Source organism: Copidosoma floridanum, unplaced genomic scaffold (genome assembly GCF_036245765.1).
Source record: "Copidosoma floridanum isolate Cflo_tuat_1 unplaced genomic scaffold, Cflo_Japanese_pri ptg000007l, whole genome shotgun sequence".
Lineage (NCBI taxonomy): Eukaryota > Metazoa > Arthropoda > Insecta > Hymenoptera > Encyrtidae > Copidosoma > Copidosoma floridanum.
In genome coordinates this window covers 8,239,089-8,252,404 of record NW_028321884.1, presented here as the reverse complement: position 1 = coordinate 8,252,404, position 13,316 = coordinate 8,239,089, and the positions used below count along the sequence as shown (strand labels likewise).

At 33.6% G+C, this 13,316-nt stretch overlaps 2 protein-coding genes across 3 annotated transcripts; one reads left to right on the top strand and one right to left on the bottom strand.

The window, feature by feature from the left end:
- Window positions 1-319: 319 nt before the first annotated feature.
- hrg (poly(A) polymerase hiiragi) lies at window positions 320-5,144 on the bottom strand. The gene is made up of 12 exons (XM_089588669.1): window positions 4,317-5,144; window positions 3,710-3,927; window positions 3,391-3,634; window positions 3,203-3,307; window positions 2,974-3,124; window positions 2,681-2,892; window positions 2,297-2,594; window positions 1,938-2,114; window positions 1,734-1,846; window positions 1,477-1,650; window positions 961-1,059; window positions 320-408 (listed from the first exon to the last, which is right to left on the bottom strand). The coding sequence occupies exons 2-12, from the start codon at window positions 3,901-3,903 to the stop codon at window positions 385-387; spliced, it is 1,791 nt and encodes a 596-aa protein (XP_089444795.1). The 5' UTR covers window positions 3,904-3,927; window positions 4,317-5,144; the 3' UTR covers window positions 320-384.
- Window positions 5,145-10,421: 5,277 nt separating this feature from the next.
- Window positions 10,422-13,198, top strand: LOC106647450 (non-canonical pre-mRNAs endonuclease FASTKD5, mitochondrial-like). Of its 2 annotated transcripts, XM_014363857.2 has the most exons (7): window positions 10,422-11,541; window positions 11,688-11,849; window positions 11,955-12,107; window positions 12,181-12,406; window positions 12,515-12,607; window positions 12,691-12,981; window positions 13,062-13,198. In XM_014363857.2, the coding sequence occupies exons 1-7, from the start codon at window positions 10,574-10,576 to the stop codon at window positions 13,140-13,142; spliced, it is 1,974 nt and encodes a 657-aa protein (XP_014219343.2). In that variant the 5' UTR covers window positions 10,422-10,573; the 3' UTR covers window positions 13,143-13,198. The 2 variants fall into 2 exon arrangements, with proteins under 2 accessions (XP_014219343.2, XP_089444810.1); XM_089588684.1 differs by lacking the exon at window positions 13,062-13,198 and having other exon boundaries at window positions 12,701-12,812.
- The last annotated feature ends 118 nt before the right edge of the window (window positions 13,199-13,316 follow it).

The following is a 13,316-nucleotide window of genomic DNA, read 5'->3' as shown; positions in this document are numbered from 1 at the left end:
AGGTCGAAATCAAGACTTTTCAAATATACAATATATTTATGGAACACTGTAGGCTTACAATTTTAATTATATTCCATAAAAAAAAAAAAAAAATTCGTCACAATAGTTTTGACAATAAGATGATTTTAAATGTAAACCATCATAAAATTAGGAAAACTTATAAAATCAAACAGAGTTCTATTAGTAAAAAATATTTTAAGTAAATTTATACATTAAAAAAATAAATTCTATAGTTTTATCAATAAGTTTCAATTTATTATATACAACGCTTAAAATGAAAAGGAAAAAAAAAAAAAAAAAAAAAAAAAAAACGAGTCGCATTTTTCTTCAGATTTATCTTGGCTACTTTAATCCACTAAAGTAATCGACGTTACAGACTTAGTGTCAATCCAAAATCAAAACGTCAATCTTAAACACACAAAAAATAAATTATGTAGAATCTTAGAATAATTATAAAAGTATGTATACTAAACTGTCTATTGTTTTCCAATTTAATTTTTACTCAACTCTCATATTCAATATCATATCTTTGTATTTTAAAACTTAAGATTTTTATTTCACAAATACCAAAATTAAAAAATTAATCTGTGCCTCTGGTGTGAGTATTTTTTTTCAAATCTAGAAAAAAATTTTGACTTTGAAAACAGTATGAAATTACTCTATATAGCTTTTACAACTCGATTTTTTTTATTGAATCAAAAAAGTTCGATGCTCTGTCAAATAAAAAATTCAACGAAAATTTTGATTTTATTTGAAGTGATAAAAAAACAATATTATGATAAATCATTATTATTCTTACATAGGGCACGAGTTACTTTTTATCCCTCAGAATCTTTGTTTTAAGCTTATAGGAATAAATGGTTGAGGAAACAAGCATTGAGGAGAACTTCAATTGGGAAACAAATGACATTTTAAAGTATAAAAATGTATACGACAATATTCAGTTATTTAAATTCTTACTTCTTTAGCAGGCGTCGAATTTTGTTTATACTCTTCCAAACTGAATCCTGAATTACTGTCATCTCCACAAGACTGAACAACTACAACATCTTCTTCTTTCTGCAAATTTTATTAGATCTCAAGATAATTGTTAGAAATGTATACACAGATGGACATGCAAAGAAATTTTTTTGTATTCTAAATAAAGTGAAAATTCGTTGAGTTTAAAATTGATTTGTTACATCAATGACAATTAAGTACGGTAAATAACCAATGTTTAAATAATCTATTATTGAATTTATTCGGATTCTTCATGAATTCTCAAGAAAAAATTATAAAAAAGGATTATCAGATTAAGTTACAATTCCATGTCAAAACAATAACTGATTCACTTCTAAGGGGAAAAACTGATTTCCATGTGTGTATATACTTGCTTATGTGTTAGTCAAGCAGTGCTTACCCAATCCAGTTCAATCAAGGTGAATAGAGGAATTATGTAACTAGACACAAACTGGTAAGTAATATGTGTAAAATCACCTGTTGTGTTGGTACTGGCTGTTTCGTCTGTTGTTCGCTTTCCTGTACTTTCCGCTTTTTGTCGCTAATATCGATGTTTTGATCTGACCTTCTTTTCCTCAATGTTTGATCACTTGGATTCCGAGGTGAAACACCGCTATTACCATTTACATTCCGCTGATTGCCGCTTGAAGTCTAATAAATAATAATAAAAACGTTAATAACTTTTTCAACAACATTTTATTAACAACGTATTTACATGGTCAAGTACGATGTACCTTTCGTTCTCTTTTTATTAGAGATGAGGAAATATAATTAGCTAGATCCTTTTTCTTTACATGCCGTGCTTCTATCGTCATACCGTGTTTAAATACCTTAATTTGTCGTTCAGCTGTGGATATATTGAGTTGTGAGAAAATACCAATTAAAAAAAAAAAAAAAAAAAAAATTAATCATACAAATAATCGTAAGAATGCACTTACTCATATCAACAAAAGATTTGATCTCATACGTAAGGTCGATGTTTAGGTGTTCTCCTTTTTTAAAAGTTAACCCAATAAACCACATGGACACAAACTTATCAGGTTCCGAATGTAACGGTGGAAACGCTTCTGGGTTAATGTGTGCTAATGTGATGTGTGGATTCCTTTCTAACGTACCTATATTGCATCAAATCAAAAAATAATCACAATTAATGCCATAGATTACGATAATAATTATTTAAAATCAAGAAAGGAAATAGTATGAAAAAAAACTTCCAACTTTGCATAAGTTTACTTTTTTAACTGATTGTAATGAAAAGTAATTTTTCAAAGTCATGTAACAAATAAATTAAGCATACCTATCAAATGTCGTATTTTTGCTTCAATTAGTCCACACCACTCCAGTTGATCCTCTGATGATGAGCTGCTTGCAAATAAAACAATATAGTGTTTATATTTGCCAAAAAAGTTTGGTGGTTCGAACAGTTTGTCCCACGTTGCTTTGCCCATAACGATTTCTTCTGTAACAACTTGACCCGCTTCAAATGCTTCTTGCATTATTGTTCTAGTTGACAGTGATACATTAAATGTGGAATTCTGCTGTGGATAGGCAGGTGTGATTATTGGCATTACGTGGTACCTATCACCTACATTAACCTGCAAAATGGTTTAATATTAATAATTAAGTACTGTTGTTTACTTATACCGTGATGATTAAGTATCTAGTTTCATCATATACTAACTCGTGGATCCCAGACTGGAAAGCCGTAATTTACGGTATCTGGCGATTTTAGTAGCACTGGCTGTGGCCACTTCCATTGTGAAAAAACGAGAAAAAATTTTTCTATTAACGTTGATGCAACGGCGTTAGGGTAAAGCTGACATGTTCTTGCAACTAGCATAGCCCAAGAAACACCTCCCAAGTAGCCTAACATGTTACTATAAATTCCGTGTCCTAAACATAAAAGAATGTAATTTAATCTCAAATGAAAAAACTCTATGGTCTTGTACATTTGCCGAAAATGTTGAATCTTACTTTTGGCCCAGAGTTTTATGGCTCTGAGAGCTAGTCTAAAATTCTCTATGTTTGGAACTAAACGCAAAATTTCGTCTGTTACCCTGCAACCATTCAGACTTCGAACACATTTTTCATCTAAATTTTTTAAAAGTAGATCGTCTTTAAGATCCTACAAAACAAAATAAAAAGTATGATTATACCAACAAAATTTTCAGCATAGTTGAAGTACATGTCGTGCAATATTTACCATTGAATCAGGAACTTCTTTTAGTAATAATCTGGCAAATAACAAATCGATTTCTATACCGTCAAAATTCATTTTTATTACAGGTACATATGCTTCCTCTACGGCCTAGAAATAAAATAATTTCAATTCACACATTTTACAAATGATTGATATTCTTTATGACTATTCAATATTATTGAACACTTTACTCTCAGTTCTGCAACTTCTTTTTGAGTTCTAAGCATATTTAAGAATGATGTAAAGTAGTCGCTTCTAGTTATGTGCCGAGGTACAACGCATAATGCATCTATATCAGCTCCCTTGTGATGTACACCTAATCTGTATGATCCGAATGTGTATATTTTACCCCCCACTTGTTCTGCTACACTTGGAGGCATATTTCTTGAAATACTGGTCTCTCGAATCCATTGCTTAACTAAGGTGTTCAACTTACTGTTAACAAAAAAGATTAGCCAAATCTTGTAAGGAATTTCTATCAGGTAATTTGCTGTTTAAAACTGAACGTACCTTAATATTTCCATCCTATGATTAAGTCCTTCTTCTGAGTCAAAAACATTGTATGGCTTGAGAGATTCTTTGAGTTCTTGCGTCCTAATGCGGTCACTGGGTTTTGGTTCTGCCATACTAATGGCAGATGTCATACCTAGGGTACGCAAATTTGGATTTCCCGCATTGCCACTGTTGGTTGTTGATGACCACATTATGACAGTCACTTTTCAATCTCCCTGTAAATTTATATAAAGGGTTATTTTCAACCAAAACCTGGAGGAATTGAAAAATAGGTTAATGAATAAACGATATGGAAATGTAATTTTTTATGGAAGTCACATCATTACAAAATTATATTATTAACTCTAGACTAACAAAAATAATAGAAGAAAAAGCATGAAATAATAAAAAAAAAAGTAATATAAAATTACAACAAAGATCCAAAGGATTCATCTGGAGTTTGTACATCAAATAAAAGTATTTGCACAAACTCTGTAATGAAATAAACATACGTTTTTCACGTTTCCACACACTCATGTCATGCATCCTAACCCGAATTAAAGACAATAAAAGGCATAAACAACAACAACATCAACAACAAAACAAAGCAAATGAAACAACTTACACGTGGAGTGTCCAAGGAAGAAGTACCTAAATACAGAAGTTTGTATCTCTCTGGATGAGGCGAGCTCAAGCAAGTCGCATGTCAGCACAATAACAAGAGGATGCCCTGGACACAGAGTCACGGACAGACGCTCGCTGAACTTTGCTTTTCGTATCCAATGTATAAGGACGAGCCTTGTGTGTTGTGTGTGAGAACAATCGTATAATGAGCGTGTTGTGTTTTGTGTGCGACTGATAAGGAATAATAATGTTGGGTGCCGCTTGCCGCTCCTCATAGGCTGCAGGTAAATGTAACACAATACTACTCAGGACGCCTGGACGCCGGCAGACTATGTAGATAGCAAAAAATCACAACACTCATTTGTACGCGCTATACTCCATACAAGTGCTGTGTGTACAACCAAGCTGTCCAAGGCAGGACGCGCATCCGCCCTCTTTTCCCTCGACGATGAGGCAGCAGCAGCAGCGAGATAAAATGAGCAACAACACAAGACAACGACTGCGGGAAGATATAGACACCAACTGTCCTATTTTACGTGTCCTAAACGTGCAGCGTGCTATCTTTACTCTTTTCTCTCCCCCTACAAACACACTGCACGTATACCTACATGCGGCCTCTGGCACGTCTGCAGTTCTGCAGTATAGCAATAGCATAAGCAACACACGCACTTATTGTCTCCCCCTCTCCCGGCGTCCTTCGTTTCCTCTCTCAGACCTCGCCGACCTCGGCTCGGACCCTCGGTTTCAGTCGGATAAATATAATATCGGACGGAACGACAGCAGCGCCCTACACCTGCACCTAAGACTATGCCCCCCCCGAGTAAGACTGCAAGGGTCTGCAGTCTTCTCTACTCCTTTCAGAGCTCCATAAATTCAACCATGCACGCGAGCCTTTTTTTTTTTTTTTTTACATTTTTTTATTATTTCTTAATGTTGCAATATACCTGCAGTTGGAAATCTATTATAATTATAAAAAATTAACACTGAAACTTAAAACATCAATTTTATCATTTCTTTGTTAATGTTCTCACGAAATCACTCGTAAAATAAACCTACAATACTATGTAAAAAGTAACACTCTTGCATCAGATTCAAATACGGTTTTAAAAAACAATTTTTCCACAATTTCTTTTTCATCAAATGATAATTTTTTAAATATGAAATAAGCTTAAGTTTCAGTATGAAAAAAACATGTATTATAATTTATAAAAATTACTCACTAAAATGGTACGATCTTAGCTACGTGTTTAGATAAAGTTTATTAAATTTTCATTTAAAAAGTTAACGCACAGTTCGCGCGCACGTGATGTGTCTCGTTCACCTTACAATCCAGGGACGGTCGGGGACAGTGTGGGCGAGTCGGAGACGAAAGTGAACAAGTGCTCTTCTCCGATCGTCCGCGATCGTCCCTGACCGTACGCGATGCGCAGTTGTACACGTTAGGTTAGGTTAATGCTGTATGTATTGTATGTAAACAATAGTTTGTAAATAAAGAAGTGCAAATACAAAAAAGTTTGTTTACTTTTTGCATTAATCTAACCTAACGTGTACAACTGCGCATCGCGTACGGTCAGGGACGATCGCGGACGATCGGAGAAGAGCACTTGTTCACTTTCGTCTCCGACTCGCCCACACTGTCCCCGACCGTCCCTGGATTGTAAGGTGAACGAATCTATTATCAAAGTTTGTTGACATGCGGAACCCACCGACAGTTAGTACAGGTTGACGCTAGCGCTACCCGACCATGCGGCGTTACCACGACCTACGTAACTTAACTGCTGGCAGTTAACTGCTGGCAGCATTTGCGGAATACACCCATAGTCCGCAGTCCGCAGGCTAAGTATACGTCCTTAACCGCCTTTTTCACTAACGTTTAGAATAATGATTGAGACAATCAATGATTGTATCATGAGTTTTTGTATAAAGTTCAATTTATACAAATAAGTTGGTAAATATAGGCACACATGATTAATATTTAAACATTTTAAGCTGTATAAATATATAACATAGATTCCAAATATGCATTATTACCGCTGGAATATGCTAACAAAACCAAATATCCGTCTTTCTCACCCAGCAAAATAATAGGTATCTGTATAATCCTGTATCAATTTATTGCACACATGCGAAATGTTCAATGACAGTAAACAATGACATAATTTCAAACTTTACTTTTAACTCTTCATTTCACACGTAATTTTACAATGCAATTGATAAATTATTATTCATACAAAAGTATTAATATTCTTATAGGAGGTCGATTTTCAGGCAAAAGATTATTTGTAAACTTGCCGTAAACAGCACAGCCAATGTCAACTTTTTATTTTCTATCTACACAACTAGTTGCGGCTGGTTTTAGCGTTTCAGATTTCTAAACTAAAAAGTGGCCCTAAAATTCTGAAGGAAAGCTTTAGATATTTTAGGCCCTAGAGCCATGTTGTCAATTATAAACCAGCCGCAACTTATTAGACAGATACAAAATGAAAATTCAACATTTTCTGTGCTGTTTGCGGCAAGTTTACAATTTATCTATTACTCGAAAGTATAAATATATAGGAGGTCAATATTCGTATGAAACATACACTGCAAACTTGCCGCAAGTAGCACAAACATCGTTAATTATTTATTTTGTATCTATTTCAAGAGTTGCGGCTGGTTTATAAGTGATTAAATGGCTCTAGGGCTAAGCTGCCTAAAGCTCTCCTTCAGAATTTCAGAAGCAATTTTTGGCCAAAAAAATCACGACCGCTAGATGGCGCTGATCCTAATGATTATAACTACTTATAGTAGAGCCATTTAATCAATTATAAACCAGCCGCAACTAATTTCGTAGATACAAAATAAATAGTTAAAGATAATTGTGCTACTTGCGGCAAGTTTGCAGTGTATGTTTTATACGAATATCAACCTCATATATATTTATACTTTTGGGTAATAGATGAATTGTAAACTTGACGCAAACAGTGCAAACAACGTTAACTTTTTATTTTATATTTATGAAATTAGTTGCGGCTGGTTTATAAGTAATTAAATGGCTCTAGGGCTAAGCTGCCTAAAGCTCTCTTTCAGAATTTCAGAAGCAATTTTTGGCCAAAAAAATCACGACCGCTAGATGGCGCTGATACTAATGATTATAACTACTTATAGGAGAGCCATTTAATCAATTATAAACCAGCCGCAACTAATTTCGTAGATACAAAATAAATAGTTAGAGATGTTTGTGCTACTTGCGGCAAGTTTGCAGTGTATGTTTTATACGAATATCAACCTCATATATATTTATACTTTTGGGTAATAGATAAATTGTAAACTTGACGCAAACAGTGCAAACAACGTTAACTTTTTATTTTGTATCTATTTCAATAGTTGCGGCTGGTTTATAAGTGATTAAACGGCTCTAGGGCTAAGCTGCCTAAAGCTCTCCATCAGAATTTCAGAAGCAATTTTTGGCCAAAAAAATCACTACCGCTAGATGGCGCTGATCCAAATGATTATTACTATACTTATACTAGAGCCATTTAATCAATTATAAACCAGCCGCAACTAATTTCGTAGATACAAAATAAATAGTTAAAGATAATTGTGCTACTTGCGGCAAGTTTGCAGTGTATGTTTTACACCAATATCGACCTATCTTATATTTACACTTTCGGGTAATAGATAAATTGTAAACTTGCCGCAAACAGCACAAACAACGTTAATTATTTATTTTGTATCTATTTCAATAGTTGCGGCTGGTTTATAAGTGATTAAACGGATCTAGGGCTAAGCTGCCTAAAGCTCTCCATCAGAATTTCAGAAGCAATTTTTGGCCAAAAAAATCACTACCGCTAGATGGCGCTGATCCAAATGATTATTACTATACTTATACTAGAGCCATTTAATCATTTATAAACCAGCCGCAACTAATTTGATAAATACAAAATAAAAAGTGAACATTGTTCGCACTATTGGCGGCAAGTTTACAATTCATCTATTACCCAAAAGTATAAATATATATGAGGTTGATATTCGTATAAAACATACACTGCAAACTTGCCGCAAGTAGCACAAACATCGTTAATTATTTATTTTGTATTTATTTCAAGAGTTGCGGCTGGTTTATAATTGATCAAATGGCTCTACTACAAGTAGTAATAATCATTTGGATCAGCGCCATCTAGCGGTAGTGATTTTTTTGGCCAAAAATTGCTTCTGAAATTCTGAAAGAGAGCTTTAGGCAGCTTAGCCCTAGAGCCATTTAGTCACTTATAAACCAGCCGCAACTCTTGGAATAGATACAAAATAAATAATTAACGATGTTTGTGCTACTTGCGGCAAGTTTGCAGTGTATGTTTTATACGAATATTGACCTCCTATATATTTATACTTTCGGGTAATAGATAAATTGTAAACTTGCCGCAAACATTACAATCATCGTTAATTATTTATTTTGTATCTATTTCAATAGTTGCGGCTGGTTTATAAGTGATTAAACGGCTCTAGGGCTAAGCTGCCTAAAGCTCTCCATCAGAATTTCAGAAGCAATTTTTGGCCAAAAAAATCACTACCGCTAGATGGCGCTGATCCAAATGATTATTACTATACTTATACTAGAGCCATTTAATCATTTATAAACCAGCCGCAACTAATTTGATAAATACAAAATAAAAAGTGAACATTGTTCGCACTATTGGCGGCAAGTTTACAATTCATCTATTACCCAAAAGTATAAATATATATGAGGTTGATATTCGTATAAAACATACACTGCAAACTTGCCGCAAGTAGCACAATTATCTTTAACCATTTATTTTGTATCTACGAAATTAGTTGCGGCTGGTTTATGATTGATTAAATGGCTCTACTATAAGTAGTTATAATCATTAGGATCAGCGCCATCTAGCGGTCGTGATTTTTTTGGCCAAAAATTGCTTCTGAAATTCTGAAGGAGAGCTTTAGGCAGCTTAGCCCTAGAGCCATTTAGTCACTTATAAACCAGCCGCAACTCTTGAAATAGATACAAAATAAATAATTAACGATGTTTGTGCTACTTGCGGCAAGTTTGCAGTGTATGTTTCATACGAATATTGACCTCCTATATATTTATACTTTCGAGTAATAGATAAATTGTAAACTTGCCGCAAACAGCACAGAAAATGTTGAATTTTCATTTTGTATCTGTCTAATAAGTTGCGGCTGGTTTATAATTGACAACATGGCTCTAGGGCCTAAAATATCTAAAGCTTTCCTTCAGAATTTTAGGGCCACTTTTTAGTTTAGAAATCTGAAACGCTAAAACCAGCCGCAACTAGTTGTGTAGATAGAAAATAAAAAGTTGACATTGGCTGTGCTGTTTACGGCAAGTTTACAAATAATCTTTTGCCTGAAAATCGACCTCCTATAAGAATATTAATACTTTTGTATGAATAATAATTTATCAATTGCATTGTAAAATTACGTGTGAAATGAAGAGTTAAAAGTAAAGTTTGAAATTATGTCATTGTTTACTGTCATTGAACATTTCGCATGTGTGCAATAAATTGATACAGGATTATACAGATACCTATTATTTTGCTGGGTGAGAAAGACGGATATTTGGTTTTGTTAGCATATTCCAGCGGTAATAATGCATATTTGGAATCTATGTTATATATTTATACAGCTTAAAATGTTTAAATATTAATCATGTGTGCCTATATTTACCAACTTATTTGTATAAATTGAACTTTATACAAAAACTCATGATACAATCATTGATTGTCTCAATCATTATTCTAAACGTTAGTGAAAAAGGCGGTTAAGGACGTATACTTAGCCTGCGGACTGCGGACTATGGGTGTATTCCGCAAATGCTGCCAGCAGTTAACTGCCAGCAGTTAAGTTACGTAGGTCGTGGTAACGCCGCATGGTCGGGTAGCGCTAGCGTCAACCTGTACTAACTGTCGGTGGGTTCCGCATGTCAACAAACTCCGAAATATCAGATGGCATAGGAGTGAAAACAGTAAAAAATATCAAAGTTTGTTGACATGCGGAACCCACCGACAGTTAGTACAGGTTGACGCTAGCGCTACCCGACCATGCGGCGTTACCACGACCTACGTAACTTAACTGCTGGCAGCATTTGCGGAATACACCCACAGTCTCTTTCGTTCTGCAGATTTTTAAAAATAAAACTGCATCATAGCTGAAAGCTGGAGTATTTTACGAGGAAAAATGTGAATGAAAAGAGTTAGAACAGTTTAGTGCTTTCATCTTGTGCATAAAGGACGAACAATAATGTTTGCGAAAAAACTCTCGAGAAATTGCAAAAAATGGGTTATTGTGCAGAGGTTCGATTCACGGATTGAAAAAGTGTCGTCTGCTAACAGTAATAATAACAAGCTCTGTCACGCGAGTAGAGGTTTGTCTTTTAACAGGGATAAATATTTTGTAAAACGGGATGCTTCGAGACGCTTACATACCTGTGTCAACTTAATGTCACTAGAGATCAAGTATGCCCATAATGTTTTACAAAGTTCCGAGGCTTATCCCAATTGTTTGGTTAATTCCTTGACAGCAAAACAAGTTCAAATCATAGAAGTGCAACAATTGATTGCAAAACCGTGGATTGCCATGAGCAACAAAGAGCTACTGGAGAACTTTGAACATTTATCCTTGTATGCTCACAAAAATTGTGAATCCATTAGTGATAATAAATATGACACGGTAATAGAAGCAGTAATGGAAAAATGTATATATTTCAATAACGAAAAGTTGATGAATTTATTAAGTTGTTTAGAGCTGTGGTCTTCTGAAAGCGACTGGATATCTCCAAGCATACAGAAAATTGCAGTCGTTGTAGACAAAGAGTTTTTAAACAGACTGTCACAGTTGACTGTGGATGAGATATTTTTGATAAATGATCACTTTTACAGATTAAATTTTCTCAGATTATCACAGTTTACAGTTAAAAGTCTAAGGTCTTTGAACTTTGGACATCTCAGTCGTAGTAATCTGATGCATCTCATGTTTTTTATGAAAGTCAACAAAAGAATAGGCATTTCTTTGAATGCCAATGAACATCATATCTGGAAACATTTTGATGAATTTACCATGACAGAATTAGGAATACTTGCCATGGCTTTTTTTAAAAATGAAACTAAAATTCAAGATAAACAATGTTTGTTGAAAATCATGCAAAAGCTTAAGAATAATATTGACACTGTCAACGACATAACTTTGAATGCATGTTTGAAGATCTTGAGGTATTTAATTTGAACAAATCAGCTGTCACATATGCCCTGCTTGCATCAAAGAAAAAATATAATAATTCCTTGATTTCGGTTTAATTAAACAAAAATCAGGATTTTGTAAATTAACGTTTTAGTAAACGTATGCTCTTCTCTTGCAGATACAGTGTCACTCTAAATTTATTGGAACATTTTACTGATTTGCTTCTATCACTAGCAGATCAAGTACCACATCGTACTTTGGAAACTATAACTCAAATAGCACATGTACAAGGTAGTTCCATAGTGCATAATAGACAAATAATATTAAAAATACTCGAGAGGTAATAGTTGTATGAATGGATCACTATTGATGAATGATGCATGATATACAAATGTATAGTTGAAATGTATTTAATGCATAACAAATTTTATTTCAATTGATTCAGATACAAGCAAGAAATTGGTCAAGCTAGACTAAAAGACATAGAAAGAATAGCATTTGTATTATATACATTTAATTATGATCCTGAAACGACACACTTTTACTCAGATGCTACCAAAGAGCTCTTGAATCCTAAAAGAGCAGAAGAAATTAAAAGGTCATTTTATTTTACTAAACAATTTTATATTGATACCATTTTGAAACTAGAAACATTATTTCTTTGTTTATAGATTTCCAAAATCAGCTGTATATACATTAATGTACATTACCCAAGTGAATTACTATTCAGAAAAGACCTTAAGTTATTTTATGAGTCCGGAATTCATTGACAAATTATCTCAGGGTAATTGGAATAAATTAAGTCGAGAATATTTAATTCTTGATTACTGTTTGGAAATAGATCATCCTGAATATCGAGGTCCTAGAATAGAAAAAAATTTACTAGAACACCTCAAGGTAAACCTTTTTTTTTATCATCATATTTATTTTTATGAGATTATTTCGGAATTTAAATGAATCAATGACTAAAATATTCCTGAAACTTGAGAACCTTAAACGTTACAGAAGCATGGTGTTTTTTATAAAAATCCAAAATCGGAAGTTGTAAAAGTTGATCAACTTCACAAGCTAATCATTGATGTAATTCACGTCTTACAGGTAATATGAAATTCCTTCACTAATAAAAAAAAATTCATATTTATGCTTTTCTAAAATGTGGGTTTAAACGATATTTTTCCCAGAATCTTTTAGGTTCCCAATCAGCGATTCACGTAGACTTTCTATTACCACATGTTTCCAGAGATTACATTATTTTGTGTTACGATCAAAAATTGAAAAAATATATTTCTCCAGCCAAACAACTGTCCCGAATACGATTAGGTTCAATCAAGTATGCTCCTAAGGATGGTAACACATGGTATGCCATAGTAATAGGATCCCACAACATCTTGACCAGAGATACTACCATGCCCACTGGAATATTAGCGATGCAAATGCGACATTTAGAGCGTATTGGTTACAAACCTATTCTGGTATGTAATTTCTTTATCGCTATAATTAAAAAAATTCCGATTACGTAGTAAAATTTTATTGATTAATTTTTTGAAACTAGATCAAATACAACCAATGGAACAATTTTAGGAATGAAAAAAGCAAGAGAGCTTACCTTTCCACACGCCTACCGTTGTGTTGACATTTTATTAAATATTTGCTTACACTGTATATAAAATTCTACAATAAAAATAAAGAACGATACTCAAATTCATTATTAACTATGTTACCGATACATTCTGACATTTTTAAGTTTTGTAAGAAAAATTAAGTCATCTTCCGCTAATGAGTTCAATGATAACAATTTTTGTCTTGA

Coding starts and splice junctions, on each gene's coding strand:
- hrg (XM_089588669.1), bottom strand. CDS start 3,903: ATGTGGTCATCAACAACCAACAGTGGCAATGCGGGAAATCCAAATTTG. Junction 1,651..1,733: donor TAATAAAAAGAGAACGAAAG/GTACATCGTACT, acceptor ATTATTTATTAG/ACTTCAAGCGGCAATCAGCG. Junction 1,060..1,476: donor AGCCAGTACCAACACAACAG/GTGATTTTACAC, acceptor TAAAATTTGCAG/AAAGAAGAAGATGTTGTAGT.
- LOC106647450 (XM_014363857.2), top strand. CDS start 10,574: ATGTTTGCGAAAAAACTCTCGAGAAATTGCAAAAAATGGGTTATTGTG. Junction 11,850..11,954: donor ATATTAAAAATACTCGAGAG/GTAATAGTTGTA, acceptor CAATTGATTCAG/ATACAAGCAAGAAATTGGTC. Junction 12,407..12,514: donor ATTTACTAGAACACCTCAAG/GTAAACCTTTTT, acceptor TAAACGTTACAG/AAGCATGGTGTTTTTTATAA.